Below are 15,608 nucleotides of genomic sequence, written 5' to 3'. Positions count from 1 at the left end.
GCATTCATGCCCTGGCAATGTTTGCCTCCAGTAAATCTGAAGTATGCTGGGCAGCTGTGGAAGGAGGGAGAAAAACAAAAAAGCCTTGTGTCTGAAACATTTGTGTTTGTGTGCATCCTACCCTGTACAGCTGGTCTGACTCAGCCCTAAGAAGATGCTGTGCAGCTGTTTCTCTGGAGCAATACCTGTGGGCAAAAAACAGCAGAGTCCAACATCTATGTACATCTTCCTGATCTCCAGAGTTCATTTTGTCCCTGCTCTGTCATCTTTAATCATGAAGCATTAGGCTTTTTCTTACTGGATATTCATGCACATATGTTCAGAACTTACAGGGACAATCAGCCATTGTTCCAGTTTTCCTATTGATGTTTTTCTTGCAAATCAGAGCCCAGGGACTGGCCACAAGCCCAAATCCCATCTTTTCAAAACTGATTACTTCTTTGCTGGGACACCGTTTGCTCTGCTGCAATTGTCTAAGACTGGGTTTGGCTGGTGCAAACCTACTTCATCTCTTCTGGAAGTCAAGGCAGGATTTAGCCTATGTACTGCACAGCTCTGGCAAGCCAAAGCAGATGAAATGCCCCCGCTCTGGGGTAACTCTGCTGCTGACTAGAAAAAGTGGCCCCAAGTCCAAAGAAGCAGCTTGAAGAAGCTCACAGAAGGGGGATCTAGAGACTAAACCATCTAATTCCAGCTCTGATGAGCTCATTCAGCTGGAAAGGCAAACCAAAACAAAATATGCATGCATTCCTGTCTGAATATGGGACCACAAGGCAGCTAGGCGCTGAGATAGCATGCAAACGGAAATAATTAAGTACTGGAACAGAATGTCAGAGATATCACTAGGAACTCTCAAAGGAAATTTTTGAGGAAAAATGAATGACTCTCCAATGCCCTGAGATTTGCTGTTCTAAAATAAAGAAACAATTCCCACAGAATAAATGGAGTTAACCCTAAGGTATAGTGGAATAATGGTAAAATATTTCCCATGCTATAAAGTTCCAAAGTGTCTAAGGTATAAATTTTAAAATGGTTGAAATGTGGGGAAAGAAAGGCTTGTGGCAAACGAACTTTGGGAGGAAGAGCAGCAGAACCCAATTGGCTCCATGGCAGAAGATGGCCATGACCCCATTTCAAGCTGAAAGCCATATGACTCAGAAATACATGGAAATAAATGACCAAGTCATTAGGATCCCAGCAGGGCATGCAGCAGTCTCAAATGGCCCACTGATCTTGTCCACTGCTGGGAAGAGGTAAACACTGTGGCTGTGCCATGTTGTGCCTCCCTGCACCTTTCACACACAGGCATGTGCACACATATGCACATATGTGCACATTTTAATAGACACATGTCCATTAATAAACCTCTGCATTCCAGAGGTTTTTATGAAGATTCACATCAAAAGGGAAATAAGGATGAAACCTCACAGGAAGGTCATCGCTGTGCATGAGTGGAGAATAGCAGGTGGGAACTCTTTTTGCCAGGCACACCTACAGAAAGCCCTTGCCTCTCCCCAACCCACATGGCAAGGTGAGAGACAAAGAAGCTTCTTTTGCCTTTCCAAAGAACATTGTAATAGCTTTTTTAGTGGGATTATGCCACAAGTTTTTGTACTTATAAGAATTGTTTTCCTATGAGGCAAGAAAGGTCAAAAGAAATTAATAGCCAAGATAATGGTTATCAGTCTGATATAAATAAAGCAGTGTATAACGTTTGCAATACACTACAATCTACAACAGATAAAGGAGTCTAAAGCCAAATGAGAGTTTAAAAGGAAGCTGATATTTGAAGTACCTACTCTCTTCTTTTTTTAAGCAGACGACTGGGTGACATTTGCTGTTTGTAGCTGTTGCTGCTGCAGCCAGCGCCGCCGCTGAAGCCTAGACTAAGGACATCACTCACCCAGCACGGCTCAGCCTCTCCCATTGGATGGCTCAGATGAGATTCAGAAGCCTCATTCACATTCTCATACAATGGGGACCATGTTTTAATCCCCTGATACCACAGTGCCAGTAACCCCTGGGTAAGAGGTGTGCTATCAAGATCTCCCTTGCCCACATGGTTGCTTTTCTGTTCTTCCCAGCACTCCTCTTCATCTTAACACTGCAGACAGCTCCATCACTATGTGTTTGTCTTTGTAACTCTCCAGACACCTATATTGCTGTTTTGTGCATGTTTCAAGATGTCAGAGTGCCTCCTTCCTGATGTGATTGTGACACCAAAACACTTTCACTAGTTCTGCCTAAATTCCCGTGGGAACCTGTTTCAGTAAGGCACAAATCACGTGTGTATTAAGTTATATGCAACACACACAGACACACACTCCCCTAAGCCTCTTGTGAGGTGCCTCTGGGGCTTGAAGAAGCTGAAGGCAAGAGATGAAGCACTGCAAGGGGTAAATTTCAGGTGTGAGCTGTTCCAACTGATTAGGCACTATCCCAGGTGATGTGCTTTCATATTAGTCATCTTCAGGATCCTAATTTACTTCCATTAATGTCATAGGAGCTAAACTTTGCATTCCAAGCAAAGAGCTAGACAACTAGAAATGTAAATGCCACAGGATCTGATTTTCATTGCTGAAGTTCCTTGTGGGAGCTTGGTCTCACAAGCTGCGTTTTAGTGAAAGGGGTCTGAAGTGCCAGTACAATTTCTATCACTTTTCAAAACCTTAGCTCTCCACTAGTCCTATGAGTTTTTAAACCATCTGGCAAAATCAGTGATGTACATATATGACCTGGTTTCAGCTGGGATAGAGTAGTTGGTACTTCTCAATAGTTGGTGTGTGCGGTGTTTTTGGATTTAGTATGAGAATAACGTTGATAACCCACCGATGTTGTGGGGTTTTTTATTAAACTGCTCTTATCTCAACCTACAAGTTTTAGTTTTGATTCTCCTCCCCATTCCACTGGGCTAGGAGTGGAGGAGGTGAGCGAGTGGCTGTGTGGTACTTAATTGCCAGCTGGGCTTAAACCATAACAACATACCAGCACAATTTTTGCTTTAACTGGTTTAGCTCATTTCCTTAAAGATATTAAATCTCTTGCACAAGCACCTCTCTTCTCTGATGAATATTTTTCCACAGTAAATAATTCATTCTCTGTTGTGCACACTTCCAGGCTCCTCTTAGACATGTTCTCTGGGTTGGATTCAAGGGTTTTCCTTCTATTTCAGTCCTGAGCCTAGGATGATGAAATGTTTCCAATAATCACAAGATGCCTTTTTTTTTTTTTGACACATGTTTATTTCCAACAGTAGTGTGAGATACAGTAGAATACATGTGGGAACCAGATAATCATGTATTATTATTTTATAGTGTATTTTTCAGTAGATTATTCCAAATATTATACACGGAAATTTTAAGTCCTATTACATTAGTTCTGATATCATGGTGACTAAGCATTTAAACAATAAGCAGTCTTGTGGAAAAATCCATGTACACAGTTTGTTTTACCTCATTTGTCCTGAATTTCAGACTGCAACAAGGTGACTTAGATCATATAAGTGGGTAGCAAATCCTTCAGTCTATATTTACATATTGTCTACTTAGAAAGTCCTTGAAAAACTCAGTTACACACAGGCTGAATTGAGATACAAAAAATTGTGCATGGTGTTTTCACCTCTCACCTTGAATAGAAAGACTCACAATGTAAATTCTCACATATTTTAATTAGATTAAAATATTGGATGGTGTATAATATCCTGAAGGTGTTACACAGACAGCAGATAAGATGTTTCAGAGCACAGCAGCAACTGCTCTGCCATCAAGTACTAGAAAGGTAGATGGCCACCTAGATTTCTAAGCACATACTATGGCAATTTTTAATAATCAGAAATAGAGCACATTTTGAAAATCTGATATGCAAATACACGTGACAAGCCTAAACACTGCGTGAGATGAATCTCACTCCTTCACTTCCACTGAAAGGTGGATCACTTCAACAGAAGGGTTATGATGACAACTTGTATGCTGTAGGGTTTCTTTTTATTTTTTTTTCCTGAGAATAGTTAGAATTTGGGTGATGAACTCCACAGAGTACACACAATCGAAAAGGTATCTGTGTGCTTCAATGGAATCACCCTTAGCTTCCATGCTTTATTTTCTGAAACCCAGGAACTTAATATTATGAAGCTGATTGTTAAAGTGCAAATACAGCATTGAAAACAATTGTGCCATCATGGAGGAGTGAGACTCATCCAATTTTTTGGGGCCCCAAAATGATGACAGGCCTGGCAGACTTCCTGTGACAACAAAAAACCATTTCCCACCAAAAGCAAGAAAAGTTTTAAGAGGACATCAAGTATGTTATGAGGTGCAATATAGAGCTGAAGAGCTTTAGAACACAAATCTCACTCAAACAGGATCAAAGTACATATCTTAAAAAAATACTAAAGCAAAAGTATTTCAAATCCATAAAAAGGTCATGCTAGTCTATTACTTAATCAAATGTGACTATTGTACAGTGATGACACCATTGCAAAACAGCTTAGAGGAGCACATATCCCTGTGCTAAACCAAGTCCTAATAGATGCTGAAGACTGATGTTCCCTTATATGAATGATCTCTTGTGGTGGGGCAGAACTGCCTGTGATTACAGCCACGCTTGAGGATTTACTTTAGGGTGGGTCATAAACCTCAAGTTGAATACATCTTCTTCCAAAATTAAGTATCTTGCTGAAAGCCTCTGATTTTAGAAAAAACACAGTGAAGTCTGTGAGAGAAGCCATCGGGCCCCAAAAAAGCTCAGGATCATTGCCACTGTAGTCGATGACAAATTCCCCCATGAGTCTCAGTCTGTGGGATCAGGAGCAGACCTACCGCACACTGCTTTCTGGCTAATGTCTAATGGCATGGCATCAACCTTTATTGTCTGGTGGTCTCTATTTTAGCTTCCCTTTTCTTCCCTGATCTTTTCAGAAGTCTCAGATCTTATCCTCAATAAGGAGTTCTGCTGGTTCTGGGACTGGTTCTGAGTGTTTGCCACACTTCATTAATACAAAGTGTTTCAGGAAAAAGATCCTCCTAACAGAGGTGGCTGGTGCTATGCTCACATTTATGCTCACCTCAGCAGCAGAATCAGGCTGGGTGAGGAAAGCACACATCAAACCATTTGTGTAAAGGACCCTTAAGCATAAAACAAATCACAGCTTCCTACTTAAATAACACAGTAACATGCAAAATTCACAAATTAAGGGGTGTCTTTAAATACAAAAAAAGCAAACCTTTGCTTAAAAATCCACCAATTCTACGTGTGTTACTCTTTACCTTTTCAAGCCATGCCAAAGGTTTAACCAAAGCGTCCATTTAACAAATACAGGATTGGAACTATATATTAAAAATAATGCCCAACTAAGTGCCTAGACAAATCTCCCAACAAGTTTTGATCTTTCTCACTGAATCTCTTTATCATGGTATTTATCCATCTGAGCAGAGGTCTAACACCATGCCTGTGTTGCCCTTCCTTGGGAGATTTAGTCCTTGCTGTGGGAAGGAGCTCTTATCTGCAGATTTGTCTATTGCAGGCCCCCAGCCATGCTCCTGCCCTTGAACTGTGATGCTGCCACTGTTGAGGCACAGCCAAGGACAGATATCAGCTGTTTCACCAGACTCCTGCTGCAACGCTGCAACAGGTACGTGACAGGGAGCGTCTGGTGGGAGGGCTCATGTGTCAGGAGTGGGGCTGTCCCTGGGTGACACGAGGAAGGCCTGTTCTGTGCCCCTGTGTGCTACCTGCTGTGCCTGGGTGCAGCAGGGGAGAGGTCATGGTCCATCTGCCAATGCATGAAGGAGTCATGAATCTCATGCTCAGTGCAGGGAACTTGTGCCACAGTAACAGGGTTTAAGACAAAAAGAATGTGAAACTTGAAAAAGGACATGCTGGGATTATACAGTGCTGCAAGCTGGGATACTGGAACTGCCATTGGATCATAGTGCATAGATTGGAGGGCTGTAGTGGTTTATTATCTCATTAGAAACATCTAATTCCCTGTAATAAAGGTTGCATGTAGAGTATGTCAAAGAACAGACGAGGCTAATACAGCCCACAGTCAGGACTAATACTTTTTTCCCTCTCATTGCAAAATAAGCAGGGGTAGATTTTCAATTTTAAAATAAAACCTACATAATTACAGTAATAATACCATGCTCCTGACTGCTCTGCAGCTGCATATTGTAAAACTCAAAGCCACTGATCAGAAACAAAAGCAGTAAGTCAGTAACAGCTTTACAGAAATGTTCTGCTGGGGTGATTATGTCTTGCAAAATACTTCTATAGGGGAAAGACTGTTTATCAAACATATTTCATGTCCTTTTCCCCCTAAAACACCCTGCAAGCACTTGAACCTTTTTCTAACAACAGATAAAGAAACCTTTGCCAGAGGTGTAGTTTATGACTATATGAACACTGGAACAAGCAGGGATGCTGTTCAAATAGTTAGGCATCGGTTACAACAAAAAGCCAGAAGCAGTCATATTTTTATCACCTGTTATAAAAAAATATTTCTCAATCAGTGTCTCAATACAGTTAAAAGTTGAAACTCCTCTACATTACTAATAAATTAAAAAAACCCTATCTCAAACCATCTCATAAGAAAATAGGTAAGTAATTTAAACCTTTAGTTTACATAAATTAGCACAGAAATGTGTATTCAAACAAGTGCACTGAAAACAGATATGCCTTCTTTTCTTCTGATATCTCTTATTTGAGTTATTAAGTAACAGGAAAGCCTTTATATTCTTTGCATGACCTTGAGAGTCTGCTAACACTAAATGGTCAATAGTCAAACCCCAGGAGAATGTTTCACCAGATAGACAATGACAAGAGGGAGCATGAAGTACTATCAACTGTTTTGCAGCCTTATTACTGTACAATTCAACATTCCATTTCAGCACATTTACTCTTGGGGATGAAGGTAATGTATTTATACGGCAAATCACGTGAGTGAAATTTGATGGGTTGACAGAATATTTTTTAAAAGCCTGTTAAAGTATCATTTTTTCAGAGGTAGTTTGCAAGGCAGTAGTGATGTACATGAGTGGAAACAATACTCCTTTGCTTGACTGTGGATAAAACTCTTAAATAGTGCTGGTGCTGTCTCTGAACCTCGCAGAGAACGCTTTGTGGGTAAGATGTTATAATCAGAGCTGACAACAGCCAATTAAGTGTCAGAAGAACAATCTGATAAGTAGGTCTTCATGTCTATAGGCATTTCCTGATATGTCTTAACTGTCAATCTGAATGCTACACATCTCTATCTTCATCTCATTATTGACTGATTTATTAAAGGAGAATGCTTTCATCTCTTTTTTTGACTTTGGGGTTGCTCCAGAAGGAAGTAAAGGAAAATACTAGGAACAAGTCTAAATTTGGAATAATAGATGGGGAATCCTAATTATAGCAAAGTCCTAATCTTCCAACTGAGCAGGCATATGGTTTGGTGACACCACTCCATGCAGCTGCCCACACCATACCTTTCAAGAAGTGGAAGATGCTCAGTCTAGAGGAGATCTGTTTCTTTAATGGGTGGAAGGATATCTGTGGACGTGCTAGCAGGCTGCTCTCTGCTTTCAGTGCTCCTTGCTAGTCATACGGAAGACAACACCTCGCTGGATGGATCTCTTCCCTTCTTGTCCTCGCCCCTGTCAATATCAATCACATGAACTATGCCAGGCTTCAGGATCAGGTCATCGGTCTCTACGTGGCTCCTGTTGTCGTCCACCTCGATGTACTTCCCCTTGGAAGGCTGGGTGGCCTTACCGAAGACGTCTTTGAAGCGGCGCTTGAGTTCAACGTCTGGGCAATAGACGTACTCATACAGAGCACCCGCAAGGACTGCTCCGATTATCGGTCCCACCCAGTACACCTGCAAAAAAAGAGGTGGGAAAAACCCCAGGCATTAAACTTTTAAATTAGCAGCAGTAAGGAGATTGACAAGCAGGCCCACTTCTTCAAAGTGAAATAATTTTGTCAAGTTTTATAGATCTATCTATTTACAGGAGGCCTCCTCTAAACTTTTCGTCGCTCATTGACAGCTGTAGATCACAAATACTGACTGTTTGCAAGAAGACACACAAAGGAAACACTAACCTAGAAAAGTGATTTTCTTTCTACATTTTGAACCAAGATGAAAATGAACTTTCAAGGAAACAAAACCCTTCCTAGTGTACACACAAACAGTTCTGCTTTGGTATTTCAGACTCATGTTTCCAAAATACTTTGAATTTGGCATTGAATCCTACAGAATACAACAGGCAGTCAACCACAACAGGTAGTCTGATAATCTAATTTGAATAAGCAAATAAAATGGACATAACACAACTTTGTAGGTACCTATCTATTTCATCATGGCAGGCAGCACTGCAGTAACATTAATAGGTGCCAAAGCCCACAGGCTCCTGTCAATGGCATGCCAATGTCACTGCTCTGGAGGAGGAGAAAAGGCTGTCTTTCCAAGTGGCCAGGACAGTAACTAAGCTTCTCCTGCTAGTTTCTCCATGGTACATTTGTTTATTGTTTATAGCTTTAGTTATAAATTACAGGCTTCCTCAGAGTATGGATAATTAATCTTGTGAAAAACTACAGCAGTTTTTCATATGAGCAAGCCTTCACTGATAACTGGGTAAATCTGCCTCAATAGGATAACTCTTGGGAACAAAGTTACACATGGTATCATGTTTGCAGAATTGAAGCCTTAGGCCCTGAAGACAATGCTATTTCTATTATTAGCTGCAGTGGGAGCAATGTGGGCTTCATACTTTAAAAATCAAGAAAATCCTTATATGCACTGTAATACGCAACTCTTCCAGTTAGCACTGAAAGTGTCCCTAGAAGTGATTTCCCTGTCTATAATTAGGTGAGGCTGAGCAGTGATCCATCTCTCCCTTATAAAATGTGAATTGTTTTTTTGTAAGTTGGGTTGTGGGATGCTATAAAAATTTACTGCATCATTCATAGCCTGTTTATAACATTGTTTCCTGCACAACTGCTCCTGGCTAAGCTGACACTTTTAACTGAAGCAGGTAACATCTGGCCTGGTCTGCAAATTCCAGACTGCAACTCCTTCATCTCTCACAGCAGGCAATTGCCAAGGCAGGTTCTCCCCCAGGAGCCAGATCACAGTGGGTCCCTGTTCTCATTTTATACATCTGCCCCAGTTTGCTGCAGAACCAGGTGAAACGTGAAGTTGACAGAATTACTTCCATAACTCCTCACCAGCATGACCAGCAGGGTTTGCAATCTGCCTTGGAGGATTTTTCTTTCCAGCAGTTCAGTTCTTTCAGTCTCACTGTGTTTCTTTGTTTTTGTTTTGAACTTTCCATATGATTTCCTTTCTACTGCAGCTACTACCTCTACCAAATGGCCCCTGAATAGTAAGGTACTATTCCAACATGCTGCATGCTGCACTGCAGTCTCAGGTGGGGAGCATGATGATGCCTAAGCTTGGGGCAGGTCAGGGCCTGTCTTCCTCGGGGATGGTCACTATGGGATGTGACAGGAGAGAGAACTGAAAGCGAATGATGTATAAGAAGTCCTGATCACTGTTTGTCGCGACGGTGAAGGAAGTATGAAAGGAGAGTTACCCATTGGTTTTCCCATCTGCCCATAATGACAGCAGGTCCAAATGATCGAGCTGGGTTCATACTGGCACCGGTGTAATTGATCTAAAGCAGAGAGAAAATGTTGCCTGTTATTAAAGTCTGGAAGGCAGTGATTTGATTTCTATGGGACACCCTGGTTTTGTATGGCTCCTCCTCTTTACAGCAGCTATCTTCACTCTCCTGAGCCTTAACACAGTGTTAACAAAGTCATCACATGAACAGCCAGAAAATTCTGGTGCAACACCCTACCCAAGGGGACACTCCTGAGACTCCAAAGGGCTTTGGCATGGATCCATATAGAATACAGCAGCTATATAGCTGTAACTGCTCTAAAGGTCACAAAAGTTTCCATTTACTTCTGAAGTAGTCATAAAGAGTAAAGCGATCTATTTTTTAAAGAGAAACCATTAACTTACAGCAAATAAATGTCCAATTGCAACAGAAAATCCAATTGCTAAAGCTACTGAACCAGTGACATCACTTCGTTTTGAATCACAGCTAGCAAAAATAGTAAAAACCAGCTGGAATGTAATTATCAACTCCACCAGGAGACCATGCCCAGCAGAAAGATCTCTGTGTACCTGGAAGAAGGGAAAGAAACACCAGAAATGAAGAAAAGGTAATTTTGTAAATCAGAAAACCATCACATACATAAATTGTATTTCAATGAATGGTATTTTTAAATACTACAAAATGAAAGTCAGCAGTGAACTTTTAGAGGTACAGATTCCCCCCTCTTCACTCTTCTCCCTTTATTTTTTTTTTTTAACTTAAAATGGTTTTTTATTTTGAGAACCATGGAAAATCACTGCTGGACTGAGAATAGAAGGCTTAACAGTAATATCCAACTGTAACTTCAAAGTTGGACTGCAGAAGTGTAGTTTATTTTTACACAGGGATTTGCAAATGCTGCACTTCCCTTTCACCATTTTTTTCCTTGGGAGCACTGTAATTTACTATTCAATTATAAATTCATTAATTAGCCCTGACTTAATTAATTTAAATTTCAATTAAAAATTAAGCAGTGTGTGGCTCAAGTGCATTTTTAATAAGTCCTGCAACAGGGCTAACTGATGGCATTCCTTATTAGTTTAGAACAAAGCTGAAATCTAAGCCACAATCTATTTCAAAAGTATGTCATTTTAAATTGATGTTTTTTCAATCCCTATCATAATAGCATGGAATTAATTTCCCCCCTCCCCAGACCATATAAAAATGGCATTTCATGCATATATTATTTAAATTTTGTATGTAAATTAACACTACCTGCTGTCATCAGATTTGGGGAAGTTCTAGGAAAGAGAGCTTCTATGAAAAGAACAGCTAGAGCTGTTATACTGCATAAACCCATCCTAAGGAGAGCTTTAAGCCCTGTCTAGATGTTGCAAATAAACCAGCAAGCTGTTAAAAATCTGTACCTGAGCTCTCCCCATTCTGTGTGGCACTGATTCTGTTTTCTCGGGGTCTAAGCTAGCCTAGCTCAAGAGGCAGAGGAGAAGTGATTACCGCAGTGACTCCCAGGCCTCCCACCACGCTGGGTGGTGTGACAAGGTAAAGGATGCCTGCGCCCACGATGGCTCCCAGGCACTGGGCAAGAATGTAGAAGACGGACTTGGCCAGGCTGATCTTCCTCGTGCAGACCATTGCCACGGTCACAGCAGGGTTGATGTGGCCTCCGCTGATGTGTCCAAAGCACTGCACCATGGTGGCAATGCTGAGTCCAAAGCAGAGGGAGATAAGGACCATGTCTACAGGCAGGGGCTTCTCTGCTCCACCCCAGTTGATCGTGGAGCCGAGGCTGAGGAGGACAAAAATGAGCATGGCCAAAAATTCTGCCGAAACGGCTTTCCAGAAGGGCTGAGTCCAGACTCCTTTAAACGCCACCATAATTCTCTCACACTTACAGAGACGTCCACACTTACTGAAAAGGAAAGCAAATCTTCATCAGAAATCACCAAATACACCTTATGCTCTCCTGTTAGGGGTTGCTCTTCAGCAGACTTCAGAGAGAAGGCAGCAACACTGAGTATCCTTGGGCTGGGACAACCACAGGCTACACTCTTAGAGCAGACTGTCCTTAAAACATGCCCAACACTGGAATGTCTGCAGGACACAGGGCAATTAATAACTCCTTGTGGTAGCTCTGTATAATTTCAGCTCCCAAAAAGCCACGTCTGTGTATTTTGAAATGATTATTAAACAAAGTGTATTCTTCTATGCTAGCTGGCCTCTGATTTAGAAGCTGTATAGATCTACCACTTCCAGTGGCCTGTTGATCATTATGTTCATTAAATCAGTGAGTATCCTCTTTTTCTATGCAAATCTGTATTTTTCACAAAGCAGGTAAGACAATTCAGTAAAAAGCAGTGTCTTAGTCAAAGCCTAGTGGTTTTGATGACAGCATTGTATTGAGGAGTTGCCCTGGGAACTAGAAGAGAAAGTTTATTTGCTTGAACACTCACACAGACCAATATTTCAATTTATATTTATGCAAAGAGCAGTTTCTTCACTGTGGATATTGGGTGAAAATTGAATTCAGGTAGGAGAATAGATGCAATCCTACATTCTGACCTTTAAATCAATCATGTAATCAATAAAGTACTTTTTTTTGGGCTAAAGGCATTGGATTGAGCCGGGGAATAGAGCAATATTTTCTGTATGTGTGGTGTGTAAAACTCTGCATGGCAAAGAAAGAAGTGTCTTGGCTTTTCTTCCTGTCTGGAGATGTTATTTATTAGTCTACACTGCCTTCCTGATGAGTTACAATTTTGCTAGATGTTCAGATACCTACGAAAGTGGGTCACCAAAGAAAAGTTATTTGTGGTATTAATAAATTAGGAGAAAAAGCCAAAAGGGAAGCATTTTAATTAGTTTCTAAGGAATGCTAAAAAGATTATTCTCTAAAAACAAAAGCAAGAAACATCCAACACATCCAAATAGTAGAAAACAAAAGGAAGACTATTCAGCTGCTACATTTGGGAACAGAATTTCAAGTGGAAGATGGACGAATTTATGCTCAGTTATCTAAGGTAACTGAGCTACAATGCATATTTAATACCAGTTACATCAGAAAGAAGCATAAAAGGCATGTCTGCCCTTTTCAAGTCATTGCAAGAGGAATGGCCCATGAATTTCTTAACAGTTCCAGTGAGTTAGGGAAAAGCAATTTAATGCTGTGACTGGAGCAAATAAGTTGTTTGCCTGACTCATTTCCTATGCTAATTTACTCTGTATTTTGGATAGGCCTTTTGAGCTCTATCTCAGTTCTCTAGAATCTCAGATGAGAACAAGAATTACATTCTCTCCTAAAAACGGCTCTTGTAAAGTGCTTGTGAAGTGATCTGAGACACTTGGGAGGGTTTTTTTCTACTAGAGAAGTGAAGCCAGAACCTCAAAAGAGAATAAAGTAATACCCCAAATCTTCTGATTTTAGGTCGAACTCAAGACAAATGGAAAGATGTTTTTGTAAGATCTCATATTAACAGTCAGTTAATGACCAACCATTTTTGTACAAAATGAACCCAAAATCATTGCCTCCCTCAAAGCTGAAGCTCACAGGTTGTTCTTACCTTTGAACCCTATGCCCAGAATCACACTGAAACTTAAAGGCTTGCCTCTGATACTCTTACTGCACCCTCACTAATAACTTATCTTAGTGACCTGAGTAAGACACAGGTGCTATACCCATACTGAGGAAAGCTCATTTTCCCAGTTCCCTGGGCATGTTCCAGGTGAAGATAGAGATGACACATATAGTCAAGTCCATGGAAGAGAAACCTGGGTGCACAGACAAGGGAAGCAGCACTTATCTACTCTTTTATCCCTCAGCTCAGCTGGGATGCAACCTGGATTTCCCTGGTGCAAGCCCTGGTGTTATATTCAAGAGTTTTGAAAAATTCCCGACCACCAAGGGCACTATGAGGGGAATGAAGGCTTATAGTAGCGTGGTGACTCCTGATGTTTTTGTTCAAGTGTGCCTGACCATCTCTTTCTGTACTCAGAGAATAGTGAGATCAGCAAATTAATTACCCACCTTCATCCCGGAAAGTGGGCAGAAAAAGGTGTATTTTGCATTAAGATCATGCAGCTGGCTCCTCACTAGTCATGGAATATCTTGGAAAATCACCTTAAGAGTGAGTGTGTGTGCACATGCATGTGGAAGATCACACCTTCTACTGGACTGCTGGTGGGCCTGACTGGAAGGAGGCTACCACTTATGAAGGACAGATCTCATATTGTTTCTCCTGCTGAGAGCACATCCAGTCAATTCCATCAATTTTATCTGCAGCCCTGAAAATGCAAAACTGCTACTTGCAAGCCAAAAGCTTCAAACACAGAAGCTGGCTCATCAACATAAATTTTTGCTTTTCTAGAACATCATGCTACATAGAACTCCATCAGCCATATTGACAATTAATGATCTAAACATCTATTTTTAATTCATGCATGTTTTTTTGAAGCAGTCTGTTTTTCTGTGATTTCAACACCAAGCAAAATGCCCAGCTGTCAGAGTCAAATTTTTCTTTCAAACTGCACACCTTTCCTCCCTACAGCGAACCCCCCATGAATGTTAATAAAAGCTTAATACTGTGCTTGAGCCCTGAGTTCAGGTTTTCACTTAAATCCAAAGGCAATCAGCAACTTAGAAATCAAAACCGTCTTGAACATGCACTATTTGTTCAGCATGCAGTTAAATTTAAAGGCTGGAGATGAGAGAGAGTGATGGCTGTAACAGGTCTGAAACTAAAATGGGACCTCTCAGCAGCTAAGATTTGCCATCAAAGCTGCAAAAAAGTTTTTCTTGGAGTAGTTGTTGTTCATGATTTCCTTAGATAAATCCAGAATACAACAGAAACACACTTTCCTGTTATGGTCACACATTAATTTCATATGTGGCCACACTTGAAATTCTCTGGTCTGGACTACAAGATTACACAATAAATTGTGTCTGATAGGATGCAAGGTGGGTTTTGCAGATCGCGTTGCCAGCAGGGCTTCAGGCATGGTTATGGCTTCAAAGGCATAACAATATAAATCATAACAACGGCTTTGGTACAAAAGTCAAACAATATTTTAAAAATTCTTCGTTTTCGAGCTAATATAATTTCAAGGAGCAGAGCACGCATCCCGGACGCAGGCTTGCGGCCAGCCACTCCGCACGACACTGCTGTCACCCACGAGTTCTGTGCGTGCAGTGGCTATTTACAGCGGCATCTCCGCAGCCACCTCCCACACTGCCCGACCTGAGCTGGCACCGCCGGCTCGAGCTCGAATGCACATCGGGCACCTGCCGGCCAGCTTTGAGGGGGGAGTGCGACAGGCCACTGTTGCAAAACAAATGCACTGTCGCAGGGCTTGCTTGTAACCATTTTGCCTCATTTTCCAAAACGATGTTTAATGAGCGACTGGCATGGATGGCTACAGGAGGTGGGGAGCATCGTGAGCTCAGTACCGCAACTTTTTAGCTGTGCGATGCCTGGGCTTTCTGCACACACGACTCTCCATTGCAGTACCGCAAGTGGACAACAGAACAAAGTTTTAGCATGCGGAAAGAGAAGAGGGCGTTTTCTTCTCTCTGTACCCTTCGCACCTCTGATGTTAAAACCCCAGGGCGACCGATAGGCACCCTTAGTGCCTTCGGGAAGGGGCAGCCGCTGCCTGGTTGCCCTCTCTGGATGCAAAACGCAGGAGAGAGGCAACAACTCGGAGCCCCACACCTGGCTGCGCACTCCTGCCGGCGCCGGGCAGTCCCCTCCCGCGGCCGCGCAGCCCCCTCGCCGAAGCGTTCCCATCAAGTCATCTTTGGTCTGGGGGGCTGTCCCCGCCCGCCTGTCTGTCTCCTGCCTGTCTCCTGCCTGTCTCCTGCCTGTCTCCTGACTGCCGCCTGCCTTTCCTCCCTCCCTCCCTCGCTCCGCGCCCCGCGCAGGGCCGCGCACTCACCCGCGGCGCGGAGCGGCCGCTCCGTCGCTCATGCCTCCCCGGCGGGTGCGGGTGAGCGGCGGGGCCGGGGCG

At 42.2% G+C, this 15,608-nt stretch overlaps 1 protein-coding gene across 4 annotated transcripts in view; it reads right to left on the bottom strand.

The window, feature by feature from the left end:
- Positions 1-3,330: 3,330 nt before the first annotated feature.
- The window catches only part of AQP4 (aquaporin 4), a 13,272-nt gene continuing 994 nt past the window's right edge, over positions 3,331-15,608 (bottom strand). The window contains exons 1-5 of one of the 4 annotated variants that reach the window (XM_042029372.1): positions 15,537-15,602; positions 11,103-11,517; positions 10,013-10,177; positions 9,579-9,659; positions 3,331-7,861 (exon numbers count right to left, since the gene is read on the bottom strand). In XM_042029372.1, coding sequence (XP_041885306.1) covers positions 7,583-7,861; positions 9,579-9,659; positions 10,013-10,177; positions 11,103-11,517; positions 15,537-15,568 — 972 coding nt within the window. In that variant the 5' untranslated portion in view covers positions 15,569-15,602 and the 3' untranslated portion in view covers positions 3,331-7,582. Of the gene's footprint in view, positions 7,862-9,578; positions 9,660-10,012; positions 10,178-11,102; positions 11,518-15,536; positions 15,603-15,608 lie in introns of those variants that run through there. The other 3 variants (XM_042029368.1, XM_042029385.1, XM_042029377.1) reach the window with 3 other exon arrangements.

This window comes from Corvus kubaryi, unplaced genomic scaffold (genome assembly GCF_017639235.1).
Source record: "Corvus kubaryi isolate FWS band 111438036 unplaced genomic scaffold, C.kubaryi_AGA036_p1.0 132, whole genome shotgun sequence".
In the NCBI taxonomy this organism is placed as follows: Eukaryota; Metazoa; Chordata; class Aves; order Passeriformes; family Corvidae; genus Corvus; species Corvus kubaryi.
Note: the sequence above shows the minus strand (reverse complement) of the source record. Positions and strands in the feature narration are given on the sequence as shown.